Source organism: Pterocles gutturalis, unplaced genomic scaffold, assembly GCF_000699245.1.
Source record: "Pterocles gutturalis isolate BGI_N339 unplaced genomic scaffold, ASM69924v1 scaffold3104, whole genome shotgun sequence".
NCBI lineage: Eukaryota > Metazoa > Chordata > Aves > Pterocliformes > Pteroclidae > Pterocles > Pterocles gutturalis.
The window spans coordinates 93,815-112,791 of record NW_010130376.1 but is presented as its reverse complement, the minus strand read 5'-3'; the positions used below and the strand labels follow the sequence as shown (position 1 = coordinate 112,791).

General features: G+C 39.1%; 1 protein-coding gene across 1 annotated transcript in view; it reads right to left on the bottom strand.

Annotated features, from left to right (window-relative positions):
- Window positions 1-127: 127 nt before the first annotated feature.
- LOC104466677 (GDNF family receptor alpha-1) overlaps window positions 128-18,977 on the bottom strand; it is a gene marked incomplete at its 3' end in the record, with an annotated part of 112,639 nt that continues 93,789 nt past the window's right edge. Inside the window, exons 5-7 of the mRNA XM_010080197.1 lie at window positions 7,807-7,916; window positions 2,504-2,638; window positions 128-226 (exon numbers count right to left, since the gene is read on the bottom strand). Of these exons, the coding sequence (XP_010078499.1) occupies window positions 128-226; window positions 2,504-2,638; window positions 7,807-7,916 (344 nt within the window). The remainder of the gene's footprint in view (window positions 227-2,503; window positions 2,639-7,806; window positions 7,917-18,977) is intronic.

Here is an 18,977-nt window from a genome sequence, read left to right as displayed (position 1 = left end):
TCCTCGGGCACCTCCCCCGTTTCCCACGTCTTACAAAGATGATGGAGAGTGGTCTAGCAATGACATCCGCCATCTCCCTCAGCACCCGCGGGTGCATCCCATCAGGACCCATGGGTGTCCAGCTTACTTAACCGTTCCTTAACCCAGTCTTCATCTACCAAGGCAAACTCCTCCTTTGTCCTGACTTCCTCCGGGGCTTCAGGGGTACGGGGCTCCTCAGGAAAGCCTCCAGCAGTATAGACAGAGACAAAGAAGGCATTCAGTAACTCTGCCTTCTCTGTATCATCTGTCACCAGAGCACCCACCTCATTGATCAGTGGGCCTACATTGCCTCTGGTGTTAGCCTTATCTGCAATGTATTTGAAGAAGCCCTTTCTATTATCCTTGACCCCTCTAGCAAGGTTTAATTCTAAGGAGGCCTTAGCTTTCCTAGTTGCCTCCCTACCCTCTCTGACAACATTCTTATATTCCTTGCACACAGAGGTGCAAGGAAGATCAGGATTTCAGGTAAGCATGTGGGACATGGTAAACTCAGCTTCAGATCCCAGCTCCACATCAAGCGCAGTATGAACGTGAACCTGGATTTCCTGCTTTCTGAGTTCCGCACCCCTCAGGGTACAGCCTCAGCTATTCCACTTTGCATAAATAACCAAATAGATTTTTGAATAAGCATTTAAGCTAGGTTTTCCACTTCTGTCAATGCCCCCAAATCACGGGTTTGTTTTTCAGTTTGAAGGGTAAGTACACTTTCGCAATACAGACCATCAAGAAATATCTAGTTTCATCCCATTGTGCAAAAAGGATTTTTGTTTTGTCTAAAAAAAGTGGGAGGGATTTCAATCTCATCCAATAAACAAATTACAATTTCTTCAGGCAGTGTAAGGCCCATTAATGAAAAGAACAGTTAAAAACCAAATAATTGGAACTTATCCTATTCTCTGTAAGAGAAAAACCTTCATGAAGAAGACATCTCTTACAGCTAAGATGACTACAGTTTGTCTCACAGTAACCTCTACTGTCTTTGATTTGTCTTCATTAATGCTTTCAACCAACAGCAAAAGAAAGGACAAGGGATCGCTCTGTCTTTATGTTCTGAAAGGAACCTGTAACATTCTACCAATTAATACATTCACAAATGAATAAAATTGGATGCATTACAGTATATATAAATGGCAGCACTTCAGGTTTCAAGAAGGTCTGATGCTATATTGTTAACTTCTACCCAATAATAGTCTGAATTGTTTTCTGGGGTTTTTTTTTGGTTAAATTATCTTGAGGAACCGATTCATTCTTCCAAAGCTCAAGAGATAGTGTATCAAATAGTAACTCTTCACTTACTTTTTGTACACAAGTCTCCCCATGCCTTCACAACATGATGCCTGTTGAGAAGCTACAAATGGAGATTTTCAGAACACTATACTAAAACATATACTGAACCCTGCCTTGGCATTAACTCAAGTATATAGGGCTGGATGTGACGGTTCATTGAGTTCATTGACTGTTTTTGAAAAAAGCAACGAAGCAACTTCTTTTCGTAAGCTGACAAAATATGACTTTTAAAAACAGTAAGAATTTTTTACCTTCAAAACTCCTGCTGGAAGCCTATTTCTTTAGTCTGACGGTTAAAAATTCTCCAATTTTGAGCTTAAATATGTATGGAAAATATTTCCCTTTTAGATCTTGTGCCAACATTGTCCCCTAGGATAAGTATTCCTTTTCCCTCCCTGGGTTTGCCCCTCTAATGCAATTTCAGAGGACAATCATGTATCCTTTCAACTTCTGTTCTGCTAGGCTAGGGAAGCCAAGCTCTTTTGGTCTCCTCATTTATCTGAAATTAAAACTCTGATGCACACTCCACATCATTCAATTATGCTGCTTCAGGAAGACAGGAAATTTGAAAAGAGAACCTGCCAAAATCGACTCCACTGAGCCATTCTGAAATTTATAACAGCCCCTAATTTGGAAGTGAGTTTGACTGAAGAAAAAATCAATAATTTAAAAAAAAATCTTGAAAATAGTACTATCCAGACCTGTGTTAAAATCAAGCATCTGATATCAAGTAGTAGCCTAAAAAACCTGAAGCTTGGCTATAAATTGCAAACACAAGCCAATTTATAGTTACCTACAGCAAATCCTTCATAGCATAAACTACATGTCTTTTCTTATATGAAGTTCTTAAATTATACAGAAGCCCCTCAGGTGTTGCAATTTTTTGGTATAGATTCTCCCCGTTAGTGTTCGACCATAATCTGTGATATAAATGTATTTCTACACAATACAACTTTGCTATTTGATTTTTTTTTCCCCAAGATCTTGTGTTTGCAATCTTGGCCATAAACCGTTGTATCAGGCACATTTGCTCATTTAATTCTTACACCTACAGCAGAAACATGCTTATTAAATCCAAAGAGATGGCTGTGATATATCATAACATACATAAACAGTAAAGAAATTCCAGAAAACATGCTAAAACACATTTAAAGACGTCTACTTTTGTACTCACTAAGGCATGTGTTGTCCTGGAAGAAATTCAGAAACTTCAGGCATTCATCTATGTCATTACCGCTGTTGCTGCAGTCACACCATGGGGCAACACTGAGACTATTTGAGTCGATGTAGTTTGGTGTCATCACTGTGCCTATTAACAAAGAGTGAAGTACAGTACTGTGAGCAACCTTGGTACTGAAATATTCTTTCCATCCTAAGAAGATAGCAAGCAGCACTTGGTAAGTCACGTATTCAGACGTGGATCCACAATGCAGACCCCTGGCAGGGCTCTAACTTCCAGACTTAACAGTTCCCATCTCTGTTTGCCCTTTGACACCCAGCCCTGTGCCATACTTCACACCCTCGTTTTTTTGAATGCAACCACTTTAGGGACTGTAACATGATTCACACACTAAGCCGTAGTTCCTTTCCTCTAAAAAGGTTTATACTGCACTCCCACCGAGAGCTGCATCAGCAGCATTGACAGGTGGAAAACCATGGCACAGGTGGGGGACTGGGAGAAGGTAGGAACCTCTTAAAAGGGCTTTGCTGCCGGATCAAACATATATGGACCTGAACCCTTAGAGTTACACTCTAAAAATCCAATTTTTCTTCCTTGTTTGTGTTTTTTCTCATTTTTGTTGTAGCTGAAAAGAAATGGCTGAAACTAGACATCCAGACCTGAGCTTCCTCTTTGGGTCTGCAGCCAGCCTAGAAAAACAGTTCTGAAACACATGAGCAAGGTGAATGCTAGTCATGCTGAGAGGAGCCCTAATATGTCTTGGAGGAGCGCTGACCTCAGGGTGCTTGTTAGGGACCTGCCAACAGAGTGGGTTATGAACGATGAACAAAGCAAAAACACAACCAGCATGTATGAAAAGGCAGAGGAGATTCTTCACAGTTAATAAATTACTATTAATCTTTCTGTGTCACTACTTTTTCAGTACAGTGATTGTTTCCTAAACATTGTCAACAACTTGCAACCACAGATTCATTCTAATTCTATTACAAATTCTTGGGCAAATATTCTCACATTTATATGTCAACTCAAGGCTGCCAAGAATGAAATTAAACCAAAGAATGCATTTTGTGTCCTGAAAGATACACAGCAACTGTTCATCACTCCTGATGATGAACACTGATCAGACAACTGTTACATGATCAACACTTATTCAAACCAGTAGTCTCACTGAAGGCATCTACCCAGCAGGTCAGAGATTTCAAACTTCCCTAAAGATTGAGAAGTCTGAACCTTTATTTTATTTGTCTGACCAAATATGAAAAAATAAATAAAAAGGGGCAGATATTCCAGACTTGTACGGATGATGATTTCAGGAAACATGCTCCTCACTTGGTAATCTACATTTCTAGACCAGGCTATATATCATGAGGAAATGTGATCGCATCTCCTCAAAACTGACATTAAAGTAGTTTTTAACAAGATGGAATAGATGAAGGATAAATACTAGAGACCCAAAGTGTACACTAGCAGAGAAAATTCGGTCCATAGGTCTGAGGTCCAAGAGTCTGCAAAAACACACAGGAAAGGGCTATCAAACATCAAGCTAAAAAAAGGAACATTAGAAATAACACAAATCACAGAATGACGTCAAATAGCTTTTCGGTCACCAGGCAGCGCTGGGAACTGAACAAATCAACATGCAAACTGCTTCATACATGATGTGGGAGACAAAGAAGAGTCACTAAGGACTGGCCTGAGAAAGGCAGTAATGTATGTGAAAATTAATGCAGTCCTACTGCCAAACTCACAAAAAACATCTTTTGTCATGATTTGGGATGTTCTTAAATTAGAATGCAATCCCATACCTTTATCTACTTCCAACTTTTAACAGATAGTTGCAGTAATAACTGCTCAAATTCTATATGAGATTAGCACATGAGTAAATAGCATAGTTCAAGATTTTTTAAATGAAGGTAGAGAATTTAGTAAAATAGGCAAATATTAATTGCACCATTAATGAAAACTTGACAGTAGATAAATAAGAACAGGAATGATGTTAAATTAAAATAAAACAAATGAAAATATCTGTCCGTTATCCATTCGATGGTCCACTACACTATTTCAACCACATGGCATGATATGAAAAGAAGAGAGAGAAAATGAAAATCAGGAGGATTTTGCAAACGGGAAGAAAAAAAAAAGCTAAGTAGCAAACACTTAGTAAAGGGTTAAAAACACAGAAAGGTATTTAGGAAATTAAAAGGTCACTGAGGTAAGACTTTCTTATCACAACGAGTTAATAAGGTAATCAAAATGGGTCAAGACAGGAGCTAAAAGTGTAACAGATATCAAACTACGATTAGGGCTGATGAATGCAGGAAAGACAGGACAAGGAATGTGTATACACAGCACACAAACCGTACATCCAGCAAAAACAGAGTGGCTGAAAGAGCAGCTAGTAGAAAATCAGTCTGTCATTTAAACCTGGGGGCAGATGTGAACCCAAGCGGATTATGTGCTTGGTTTCCTGGGGTGGATTTTCTTTTTTCTCTGCAATGTGTGTGCCTTCCCCTTCCCCCCTCCCTCTGCTAGCTGGCATCTTGGAAACTCTGCTGAAGGACACTAATGGATCAGAGAAACCATGGTGGTTGGCAGTAAAATAGGACATGCTCGGTTTTCTGCATTCTATCAAATAGTTTTGTGACGGTCTCCCATATTTTAAACAAAAGCAGAAGTGACCTGAACACAGCCAAGAGGTTTCTTAAATCAGAGTCAATTAAGAATGAGGAGATGGATGGTGAGTCCAGGAGGAGAGGTGTGTGACTGATGTTCCTTTGGCCCAAAGCAGCTCCAGTTTATTCACAGAAACTCTCACAGAATTCCTGGGAATACCAGGGAAATCAGAAGGATTTTACAGGAAACAAGTGCAAATGTATCCAAAAGTGAATGTTACAGCAGACCTTGAAGTCAGCAGTTAGAGCAATACATAACTGATGTGGGACAGGTCCAGGTGGCTTAACTAGGCTGTAACCACAGCACTGAATATCAAACATGGCTATCTCCAGTCTTATTCTACATTTAATAGTTTTTACATTTTTTGTTTAATTAAAAAAAAATTAGATTATCCCTATTACTGCAACAGAGCCTAAAGCAATTAATTAAGATTTTCAAAATTCCTGCAAAATCTACACATCTTTAAAATTATATCTATAAGATCCTGATACAAACCTTAAAGCACCCTATATAGACTCTTCTCTATTTAACTCATACAAAAACTGCCTGACTCTACTTCCACTTAAGTAATTCATTTCAGGTGGGATTCCACTAATTCCAGTGATGTTAACTCTGATCTACATCACTATATGCGATAGCAGAATCACATCCACTGTACCTTCCATATAGAATCCTCAATTTTCTGAACAAACTCTATGGAGGCACAATTTTTGCTCCATTTAATGAAATAGCTGAAAGAAATAATATTTTATCTTAATGAACAATATTTTATCTTAATTAAAACACCTGGAGATCCTGGAGCTCTGATGAATGAATGGATCTGTAACAGTTTCTTACCCACAGTCTCTCTCTCTCTTCTTCCTGTGTTTTATATATGTCAAACAGACATTTGAAAGATTGCACTTTGACTTCTGTCTCAGCATCTTACAAATTTGATGGTCTTCTCATAATTTACTCCACTTCTGTATCAGCTTGGTATCAGATGCAGGAATTTACTGTTTCAGCCCATGGAAGTTTTGTTTTGGCAATTTTCTTGGTTTATCAGAATTACCACCAAGAAGTAAGAACTCTTCTAACACCTTTTTGCATGTGTCTAAGGGCTAGCTGTAAGGAAGAAAAACATTTATTTTTCTCTTTGAAAACTGGATCTTCTTTTGATTTAACCTCCTTGAGGATCCATTCCACATTTCTGATATCTGATGGTGTTTTGCCGCACGGTCATCCACAGTAACACAGAAACACCTGACTACAGGAACTGGGTCATCCTTGAGGTTAAATTGAAAAATGTATCCAACAAAACTGCCAGAAAAATTGACTCGGTACACCAAGAGCTCTCTGGCAGCTCTCCCCCAGAAGTATCTATTAGTAACAGTCACTCTTTGCCAGCAGCTAGACTTCTTAATCTCATTGACTGGATCACATTTCAAGGCTATTCAATTCTTTTTTTTTTTTTTACAGTCAAATAACATTCTGTCATAACTGTTCGTATGTTATACCCTTTGCATACTGTCTTCATCTCTTAAATTGTAGACGCATATCCTTTGAAACCATCACATCTTATTTTACCAGCTGCCACATGAACTTACCTCACTTGTTAGCTGCTAGAGTAATAGGAATTATAACAAAAGCCAGTGAATATAGTTTTCAGTTATTTTTCAGCAAAACCAACCTACTTGAGAGATATTTCATTTTTGGATATTATCTCCAGAGACATTTATTTAACAGCAGGATCTGCTTCAGGGCCTCAGCTGGGACCTTCACACCCAACAGAAGGGGATACTGCTGCATCGCAGCAGGTGCAGGCTGTAAGCTTAAAAACATCTTATCTGGTGGCCTTTAAAATTTGTTTGTTTCAGAGTTTTGACATTCACTTATTCTTTATTGCCCAACCATGGTTTTTCTACAACAAGTTCACCTTCCTGAGATGATCTCTCTCTTCTCTCTCTTTCAGAGATCAAGCACCGTATATGTGGGATATGGAATCTGGCTTGCAGCATAAAGGCATCCTTGTGACTGTCGACAGTCAGCAAGGTGACAGCAAACAAAATGAATTATGCTTGGGAGGGAAGAGGATTTCAGAAGATAAATTTGGTTCACCTCCACTGAGAGGCATCTCAGAAAACAGAGTGGACTGAAGGACGTCATGGAAAGAATAGCAGCTGGAAGTGAAACAAGTCTGGGTTGGTCTATTGAATAATTCCTCCAATGTCCTGCAAACTTTTGAAAAAAACCCAAGAGGTATGTTACCCAGCCTCGTGACGACAGCAGCAAAAACAACTAAGCTGTGTTTTCACTTGTTCTTTTTAACTTCCTACTTCAAGGTCCTGTCCAAATTCAACCAAATTAATACGATTTAATTTGTAAGCTTCATTTATATTTGTTTATTTCAAATTCAAGCACCTTTCTCTCCTTATATTTTATTCTTAAATTCCTTGCAATCTACAAATTTACCCTGAAAATCTGTGTAAGGTATAACAGAGACAATACACTTAGGTGGAGAATTTTGCTAGTATCATATTGTACAGTATTATATTCCAAAGTTTTTATTTCATGTGGGCCTTCAAAATATTGTTTAGGTGCTTTTCTTAGACTGAGCAAGCCCCCACCCTTCCCTGCCTTCTTACCAATAAGCCCCGAGTAAGCGAGGAGGCAGTCAGCATAGTTCTCCTTCAGACAGCTACTAACAGACCGTGACTCAGGCTGGCAGTTTGTGAAGAAATCTGCAAGGCGAGATCTGAAACATGAAGAAAAATGCATCTCTTTAAAAATCAAGCCTGCAGGCATTCTTACCTCTTATACTATTTTTTTTTTTTTTGGACAAGGCTTAATATTCTTTAACTTAAATATATATTGGGACACATTTCAGCTGATGAGAGTCTCTTTCTAAGACACATCTCTTTCCAGAATCCATTTTTGAAGTCAGAATAAAAAAGTGCAAGAAAACAGTAAAAGGGACAGAAAAACAGGGAAATGCCTGTCCTTTACTAAAAGAAATGCTCTGCATTTTCATGCCAAAAAAAAAAAAAAAGAAAAAAAAAAAAGACAAAGAGCAGTTTTATCATCTGAGCAGTCATTTCGCCTGGATCTGAACTGTAGCTGGAATCTGTTATTCTACAGGAACAGAACACAGCTTCTGCTGTTTTACTGACTACACAAAACGGTATGTTTGAGCTCCATCTTACTACATGACTCGAGGCTGGACCTGCTTTGGTACTGCCCTGAGTTTCCAGGGAATAGGCTTACCCCTGCTCTGGACTGGCTGGCAGAACCAGCTGGCTGAGCTGGGGTAGCAGGCACATCCAGATGGCAAGGGCTCCACAGCGCCCTGGAGCCACGGTACTGAGAATCTATTTGTTCTTTTAAAACGTGCGTTTATCCAAAGTCTACAGTTTTGAGCCCAGGGCTCAGAAGAAGGGAATATGTGCTCTGCATCTAGCTCTGCTGATGAATGGCCGCATTATCTTCACTTACCTCAGATACCCCACATCCAAGACAAGGAGAGTACTGCTTACTGATAGTTTTGTAAGAGCAGGACTGAAGCTGTATTACAATTAACAGATCACGACGACTTTGGAAAACAAGAAAAGGACTAGCAGCCCAGAACTCTCCTGGTTATGTGTGCTTTTTTAAAGGCCATATAATGATCCCATCCAGGTCTGCATAATTTAAGGGGCATCACTGAGGTTGTTCAAGGTCCCACATCCTACAGCCGCTCTCCTGCCCATCCTGGCCTGATCTCCTCAGCTCTGCTCAGGCTTTCCCTTAGGCTTGTAAACTTCTTGGAGCAGTGACTTTTGTTTATAAAGTGCCATTCAGACCTTTGTCTCCATGAACAAAATTATCCCCATTTCTCCTCTGTGAAAAAGGGATGAAAACGCCCTTTTGCGTATAGCAACTCACAGTGATGTTTTGGGATCAGGTGCTTAATCTTTGCAAAGCCCTGTCAAAATCAGAATGGTATCATCTACACGTTTTCAGCACTGCTCTAGCATTATGTAGATTTACAATATAAATGCTCTTTTTTAGTTTTGCAACGAAAACACAAAAGTTAGCAGAAACAACTTTATTTGTTTACATGCTCTAGAGACTAATTATCTTTGTTTACTTCATTGTTTTAGCTATCTCAGAATGGGATTGGATGTAGATCATTAATTGGCCTGAAAGTCGTGATGGGCAAACTTCAAAAGGTTCACAGGCTTAGTTTGAGAAAGCATCCTATAAATAGCCTGGATGCAAACTGTATCTGAATTTATCTGAGTTATTCTCATGACCTCTTTTTAGTTCCATCCCTCACTAACTGTACTGACACCAGCAAATCTATGGTTGCCTTTAAACCACAGTCAACTGTAAGCTTTGCATTCCCTCCCTTCCCTAATTTAACCATTTAACCTTGAGATGGACATCTGTACCCAATTGCCTTTAATAGCTTTAAAAAGTGAAGTGTTCCACCGATCCTTCAAGATGCCCTATATGAATACATCAATTTCTAAATTTCCATAAAATCTCTGCTTTGCTGGTGAATATAAACTGTACCTACCCAAGAAGAAATGCATTCCAAGGTATGGGAAAGGATAAATAGCAGCACCATGATAAAATTTGGGCAAGGAAACTCTATGTCACTGCAGGGATTCCTCTCTCAGTCAATAATTAAGATAGTGTCTTGGATCCAGCTTCCCAAGAGCAAATGGGAACAAAGACAGTTGACAGTTTTGAAGGTTTTTACAAATTCTACTAACACCTGGAGGAAGCCTGGCTTTGGACAGAAGAGAGCCTATTACATCTTGCTAGTAAGAAAAAAAAAAAAATTGCCATGGTAGAAAGAGCAAGCCTGCTGTACGTGCAGTATTTTTGTGTTTCTAAAACAAAGTAGCTCCTCAGATTTAAATTTCATTATCTATGTGACCACAAATAAATTTTTTGGAGCTGCAATTATACAATCAGCATCTTAAAAATCCTGAAAACACTTCTTGCAATCATTTAATCATTCTTAAATGTCCAGTTCTCCTTTAGATTATAGGTGCATTGGTCCAGAGATCAGTTTATACATTCCTCTTCTCTAAATGTTTTTAAGGACTGATAACTATGTAATAACACCAGTCATTTACTGACCAGTCTGCTTAAAGAATTTATTTGTTGTAAACCCTAAAGGAGGCTAAGAATTGCTCTGCTGATCCCTTTTGCATGCAGCTTGATTTCTATGCTAATTTCTAAAGAATTTTTTGTGGTCATAAAAGGTAATGATCTGACAATGTTGCACATTTAAGTTTTCATAAGCCAAATATAGTTCAGGTACCTCTGGTTCAAGCATTACTGGACATCATTATACACCTCCTCCCTAGTGAGTCATCCAAACTTCATAATATCAAAGTTCTCCCTCTCTCCTGAGATGCAAACTACACCTGATATTTATGTGGATTCATTTCCACTGGAGATAAAGTTAAGGCCAGCAAATAGAGACAGATCTCCATCTTCCATAAAATAAGTCCATAATTTTCAGGGAAGATGTGCTGATTAATGCTCACTGAAGATCTCACCCCAAACATTTGCAGTAGACTGGCACTGCTGAAAGTGTGCTCATCAGCAATGCCAAAACAGTGGTACTGCTATTTATCCAGAGAGAGACAAATTGGCCTAATTAGGGACTGTAGAATCATTTATTGTGAAGTATTGCACATGATATTAAGAACTGTTTAGATAAAAGAGACATTTTTTTTAGGGATGCTGAAAAAGAGAAATCAGATGATAGTGGTCCTGTAAAAAAATATGCATCCTGTGTTACTTTATTTTGGAAGCAACTTGTGAGTAGTACCCTGTGGGTAAATGTCTAACCCATGACCAAGCAGTTTGGTAATCTCAAGAACAAAAAGAGCTTGCAACCTGTGTGCCTTCAAGTGCACACCATTTTACATGTGCAATGTACGTATTTGCTGGACAGCTGGACAGAGAGAGACAGGCAGCTTTATATGGTACATACCATGTAGCAGGACTAAATTTAAAAGGAACTATTAACTTGTTTTTCTGTTGAAGAACTACAAATCCTCTTTGTGCACATCAGCATTAATGATTTCTTCCCTCCTTTGAATAAAAAGAAGGAACTGAAGAGAAATACACAGAAATCTTCTTCCTTGAAATCCTCTCTTTATAGGGCAAAACCCCCACAAATCAAATGAGTCCTATCTAAGCCCGGGAAAATCTCCTCAAAGTAAACTGCAGATCTGCTGGAAAGCTCACTTTAAGTATTTTGTATACCACTAACTCAACAAACAAGAATAATCCTACTGGCAAATTCAAAGAAAATCTACTCAACAATGAACAGTCTTTCTGAGAAGAGAAAAAAAATCCCAAACCTGTTGTTCTCTAATGCTTTGTATTAGCACCAGTAAAATCATTTGTAACAGTTAAAAAAACCAAAGAAAAGAAAGTTAATTTGTTTTCCTTACGATAGTGGTTCTTCAAATGCTCAGCAGGATAAATCAAAACTTTCAAATTTTGCTTACAAATAAGCTTTGTTAATGGCAGTATTGTGTTTAACCTGCATATAATTTTTGAGGCAATTTAATTTTATATTATCACAGCCTGTTGCGTAGGCAGCATTGATTAGGTTTTCACTATTTTTTATTCTCAAGGTTTTGTAAAAGTTCTTTGATGTTCTGAAACCATCTTTGATATTTATCAGGTCTCCCTCTTTAGAGCTGGCCAACGCAGCTTCAGTACTGGTGCCATATTTAAAGGTCTGATATAAATGATGAAGTTGCAGAAAAATTCTAAAACTGCATTTTTAGTCTGGATCTGGTGTAGATCGTGGCCTGTTGGGAGGCAGCTCCACAAACCAGCCACAAGTCCTCCCCAAGCAGTATTGCTGTTGCTTGGCTGGCAGGTGTTGATTTCTCTTCTCTTTTTCTCTGGCTGTACACATGTTGAATTGCTGGTACACAGGGGCTGAGCTGAGAGAGAAATCTTCTCTCTTAGCCTTGCCTTTGTGGTGGTGATCTTCAGACCAAGTTCGACACTGAATCCGGATCTCCTGCTGTGCTGTGATGTCCCAGTGAGTGGCTACAACTCCTTGCCCTGTTTGAATGTAGGGATGACAGCTCCTGTCCTCTGTGCTCACCTTGGTGATGTTAGGTAAGGTCTGGACCTGCTCACTACCACCTTTCTTTACATTGCTCCTTATGTTTAGGTACCTATTTATGGCTTGACAGCAATAACATAAAGAGTATATAAATGCCAACGCTGAGTGACTGGGGTGACTACACTAATTAGTCAAAGCTGCTCTAGTGTCTAGACACCATTTGGCAGAGACGGTACAGTCACGTAAAGGAAGTGCAGCATCAATACTCAAAACAGGAAAGAAGTATAAATCTGACACTGAAAAACTTCAGACTATGTCAATGAATATGTGTCATAGTGATAAATGATACTATTATAGAAAAACAAACAAACAAACAAACCCAAATATTTGTTCTTTTTTTGTGGGGGTCACATGCAGCTCCTCTGGAGCTACAAATAGCTCCCATATAGCTTGGGTGGTGCTGCTTCTGCTGGGATGCAAGAGTGGTAAGAGGGGCTGGTATGTGGCCAAACTAACGGATTCATTGTTGGAGGAGCTTTTCATTTTCTCCATGTTTCACAAACACACTGTGAGTGGGCAGTGAGAAAATGAGGTGAAGGCTGCATAAGAAACTCTATAAACCAGTGAGTCAAAAAAAGCCTCTGAGGTCTCCATCACAAGAGGGATGACCCTCCCAGCATCTGGTAATACAGCTTTGACCCTTTCTAATTAAAAGACACTAGACCTGGATAATACTAGTACATCTCATACCTCTTCAGTCATGCACACACACTACTGAGCACCTCTGAGCAACTATAAATTTTGTCAGGTTTTTTAAATGGTCATTTTTACATACATTTATTAAACAGCAACTCCACTAATTTTTTTCTTCAGCAAAAAGGATAGTTTTCCTTTGGTTGCTACCCTCAAACAGTGACAGCATCTGGGCCCTGAGAGCACTAATGTCCTTGCCTACCTCTGGCCCTGCCCTGCACAGCCATGGGCCCCAGCAGGCTAGGTCCATCCATGGGCCAATGTCCCAGCCCGTACCCAGGGAGGTGCATGATGCCTGGGGCTGCCCAATTCCCTGGCTGGGGTGGTGGGTTGAGCCCTGCCTGCAGGGTCCTGCCCTGCAGGTCCCAGGGGTGTCCCCATGGACCCCGGGGAGCCCCTGGCTCACGCTGCACCCTGACCCACAGCTCAGCATCTGTACTTTTTGGAGGTATGAAGGTAAAGATTTGATGGCAGACCATTTGGCTCCCAAGACCTGAATACTGAAAGCAGTTTCTCTCACATGAGCAGATCCAAATCTTTTGCAACACTGGCAGAAACCATTATAGTATCTTGGACACCAACTACCAGCTACTAACCAAAAGAAGCTGATTTTTATCTGTTTTTGCTTCTGTTCCATTATTTGAAATGACTGTCAGCCTAAGCCCACACAAATATTTGATTCCAGATTCAATTTATGTCTAAAATTTGTATTGTTCATCTGGAAGCAAAATACATACACACAATCCCCAATTGCATGCAGGCTTGTGGAATAGCTGTATACAGAAACAACCAGAGACCACATCTGATTAATTCAGATGCCTCTTAGCATCACGAATGCTTGCTCAGAGCATCAGGCACAGTCGCAACAATCCACAAACGCTGGTTCCTCCAGCTGAGCACCCACACGCAACCCAAACTGGCTGGCTGACTGTCTGTACCATGTTCCCCACCATGTCTGCAAGTACCTATGTCATCCAGCCTTCTAGACATCTAGTATCACAGACAAGAGAGAGCTAACCATCAGAAATTCAGCCATGAAAAATGAAAAGTATTTTCCACCTATGCATATCTATAGTATAAAATGAACAGTACAAACATTGCATTCTTCCTATTCTTCTATTACCAAAACTCATTCTTTCTGAGTAACAAGTGCTCTAAAATAAACACACCCCACACTCATGTTCTATTGCTGCATTTTATGCAAAGCAAAATAAAATAAATTATATACCATTTTCTGTTAATGTTATCCATCTGCCTTGCTCATGCCATCTGCTAGAGACCTGTTAGATCTTTTTCCACAATGTCTGCTACAGAAAATCAAAAGAATTTAACAAACACTAATCTCATAGTTTATCATTGTTAGTTAAATCCTCTAAGTGACTCAAGATTGTGCATGAGAGTAATTTTAATCCAACATATTAGGTCTCCTTTGGGTTTAAGGAAAACTACTAAGCTCAAATGTGATTCTAAACAAGTATGATTTATTTGCAATTGGGTAATATAAATATTTTTATACTACTGACCTTTTGTGTAATAAAAGCGAGTTTGAATAATACAGTGCAAATCCTGAGCACAAGGTAATGCAATAAAGAATTAGAACACTGATTCTCAGATGCAGTGACACAAAACAGAATTTTCTTTTTCTGTTTGCAAAAAAATTACCTCAGACCATTTTTTAGAGGCCTGTTTGAGAGAACATCTGGAAGGCATTCCACAGGAAATCAAACCTATATTAAAGATGTTTTGCGGGGCTCTGTTTCCTTGCATTGACTTTAAGCATGCATAATGTGTTTCTGTCTTCTCAGTGGCAAAGAAAACACTTCTCTGAGAATCTTCTACAAAATGATACACTGAACTGTCAGTCTGTGATTTCTATCAGGGGATGCTGGTAAGATTTCTATTTAGTCTATCTGTCTCTGTACCAAATCTCTTCAATAACATGAAGAAATCCACTAGCTGCTTTACAAGTACTGGGAGTTTTTACATTTTCATTTTATCGTATTTCCTTTATGCTGTTTAATTTGAAGCTTCTAATTACAAATGACTGTCATGTTTAAAGATGTCCAAGCCTCAGAGTGTCTCTTGATAGCACGTTACTCAGGAAAAAAAAAAAAAAATACTGCATTACAGATAGAGTTGTTCTCACTTCATCAGCTCGGCAGACAGGAGAGTCTTTGAATTACAGGCTGGAAACCTAAGAAAATCATTGTCACTCTCAAAAAGCAAGCCAAAGAAATTAGTGCCACTGCAAGTCCTTGAGCGTGGCACTGGATGCTTAGGTGTTTATTAACAACTACATCATGAGCACACATTGAAAGGATGTGGTTCCAAGTACCTGAGAAAGACATCCGTGACAATAATATTCTCTGTAACCACTTGAATAAACTATAATAGAATAGTGCTGGCTCAAGCATGAAGCTGTTGTGGAGCCTGGAGACAGAAAATAATCTTAAAAGTCCAATACAAGTTTTCTCTTTACCAGAAAAGTTTCTGTTGGCAGATACACTGGATCATCAGGTTTCCTAAGGTTATATAGGGATGATTTTTGCATAGGAAAAATCTCCCAGCGGCACTGTGGGATGAGTGGTGGCATACCCGAATGGAACAGCTCCGTGTCCCCTTTTCAGAGACCTGGCTGAAGGAAAGAAAGGGTGCCCAGCGTGTCCTTGCCCTCAGTTGTGCAGGTCTGTAGGCAGCCAGCACACCTGAAGCTGCTCTAAAAACTGTTCTGACTTCAGGAGTAAGACAACAAATATAAAACCAGAACTACAGCAGATAAAAGCAGATTAGAGTTTCTTTTACGTGAACACATTTTTTTCATGCACAAAACAGCCCCATCAAACAGCAAGTTGAAAAGTTCTGGCCCTAGAAGACCAGTACAGCAATGATCTTTTTTTAACATGTTTTACTTGCTTTTAGAAGCTATATGGATATATAATGCTAGTACAAAAGCACTGATTTGTAGTATAAGATTGGAAAACAACCCATTTTTACCAGTTAAGGTGGATGTGGCAGTCTTAAGAGGGTTTTTTTGTCTCCACTGTCAAAAAAAACCCTGAACACAGCCACTGAAGCTGAGAGCTGACAGCCTGTGATATATCCAGATGTTTACAGAAGTTGCTCTGAAAGACATTGTCCATTCTGAAGAATATTTTGCAAGGCTGCATGATGGCCAGTTACCAAGCTGTATCTGCAGCATTTCACAATGCCCAATTAGAAAAGGGAGCAGCAACCACTGTAATTTACACTTGAATCAGAACAAAATAAAGTGAACTGAACGTTCAAACTATACGGTCAAGTTTTAATTTAACCGAGGTCTTAGTCATACGTGCTTTATAATAGAAGAGCTTGCTGGTAATGGTTTATAGAATGTGCTTCAACAAATACAGTATAAGCACAAACAAATGTAAGGTCATCTATTAATAATCTCAGGAAAGGGTCACAGTCAGCTCACACAGAAAATCTATATTCAACAGTAAACACACACCAGAAAACTTTTTCTGGGTCACTTGTTTTAAAGCCATCAGACAATCAAAGCATGGGAAACAACCACCACCTCTGCTGAGAAGTCTTTGCGGATACTAGTACATTTACTTCTGGCTTCCACTTATCAGTAGTTACCCCATCACTAACATGGAAGGGCTTAAAGCATAACGAAAGCAATGCAGTTTCTATTCAGTAAACATTAAAATGATAAAATTTGAAAAAAAAATGCAGGTGGATGTCACTTGCCCTGTTGAGAAACAACGTTTTATTTTTAGTTCCAGTGCTTACATTTTCTTGCAGCTATTTTAATAAGGCGAACTGCCACCAGAAACATTCGCTCAGTAGGGCCTGATGTAGAATGATATAAATAACCTTTACAAAGTCCAGCATAATGGAATGGTAAAACCAGTTGACATTCTTTTAATTAGCACGGCCTGAAGATTTACCTACACAGAACAGGAATAGCCAAATTCATCCCTGGAATAAATCCACTGAAGTCACTGGTGTCAGAGGAAGCACACTGGAAATGGATTTGATATAATAGCTCTGTTATTCACATTACACATTCAGCAGCTTCTTGCCTGTAGCATATATATGGTTTGAAGTAGATTAGAAAACATTTTGATTTATTAAAGAAAATGTTATTGTGTGATATAATACACACCCTTTCTTTCCCTCAGAAACAGCAAGTTAGCCAAATGTGACTGGGAGTGTATTAAAAGGGATCAAAAGTCTTCTCTTCACTAGATTTAACAGATTAGTGGGTGGAAACTACTCATGCAAACCAGACGACGCTGAACTCCTGCTCTCTACAAAATCTCTCAACTAACAATTTAACACATCCACAGTACCAGTACTCTTACTGGAAGCCCATCCATCACAGCAATTAAGTGCCTGCTTAACCGTAAGAACACCAGTAGCTCCGGATTTAGATCTCTTATTAAAGTTTAATGCCGAATTTAACTTTCTTGGATTTCAATATTTTTGACTAAATATGAGTGAAACTGCTTCATTAACATATGTAGCTTAATCTTTCTTCCCTGATAACCAAACAAAACAAAATGGATCACATTTGCCCCACTGTAACCCCTTTGCTGGCTTGTCTTTCTAATCTGTAGCCTTATTTCTTAAATTAGACAGGCACTCTTCCTTTCTCAGAGTAACAACACAAGCCTTTTCAGACAAAATGATACACAGATGAAGGACCATATCTGAATAACACAAATGACCCCAAGTTCTTAGAGATAAAGTTCTAGTGGCCGCTGCAACTTCAGCCCACTGAATTATTCTGGCTAAAAAGGGACTGACATGGAAGGCAGGGTATCCAAATACAGCCTATAAATTGCTAATCATCTGTATCCAAGTTTATTTTATGATTGCTGTATGTTCACACACACATACTTTATTCCCTCTTTCACTTTTTCACCCCTGTAGACAGGCAATAATGAATATTCAGTGCCACGGTTTGTTCTTATCATTAAAATTAACCAGAAAGGACAAGCAGGAGCTCAGCCACGGCAGGGATACTGCCAAAGCTACACCATGCAAAACAGAAGTCAGCCGAACCAAACACCTCTGACAATGTTGAGGCACAACTCGTGTTTTACAGATAATGGGCACAAAAAAATTACGCTCCCTTTTCGTGGAGACTGGGTTCTAGCTGACTGGAGGGATGGCGCTTGGAGAGTTTCAAGCGTTGGTAGACAAGGGACCTCAGCGTAAGGATACTGTCTAGTTACTGCTTCTTGGAGCATAAACCCCCTGTGCATGAGGCTCCCTTCGTTGTTAAAGCACAAAGCGATATGAAAGCTGGGTGCAGGAATAAAGCTGAGAATTTTTTTTTTTATTTCCTATATTCTATCCTTGATGCATCTTTGCTTCTTTTGGAGAAATGTCAATCACAGAAAGCTTTTTAATCTTCCAGGCCCTCCTAAGAACAAAGAGAGTATAAATTAGGACTGCCCAAGCAGATCCTGGCACCGCAGAATGAGATCCATCTACACTTTAACAGGGACAAAGCTGCCTTGTTTTGCTGGGTGTTCTGATTTTCAGATTCCAAAGGGATTTATGGATATGTTTTAAGGAGGAACTGTTTGATTCATTCCGAGTTTTATTCAGAAGGAAGAAATTTTAAATGACCTTTGTTTAGTGGAGGAGGGGAAAGTAATACTCTCTGTTACTCTGCTAACAAATAACATCAATGTAATGAATCATGTAAGGGACTAGAAGGGAAAGAAATAATACAATATTGCAATATTTTCAATCTTTACCTTGACTTGAAAGGGTTTTTCCTTATTTTGCAGAGACTGCATTAATATTTTTTTCCAGGCTAGCAATTCCCACACACATACTTTACTACACCATCATGTTTCCTTTGCAGAGCATACCAGCTTCTGTCCCACCTCCCCCCAGATATAATTTTTAAAAAATTTTCTGAACTGTGATCTTTCCTCACTATTAACTCATTAAAAAGAATTAATATTG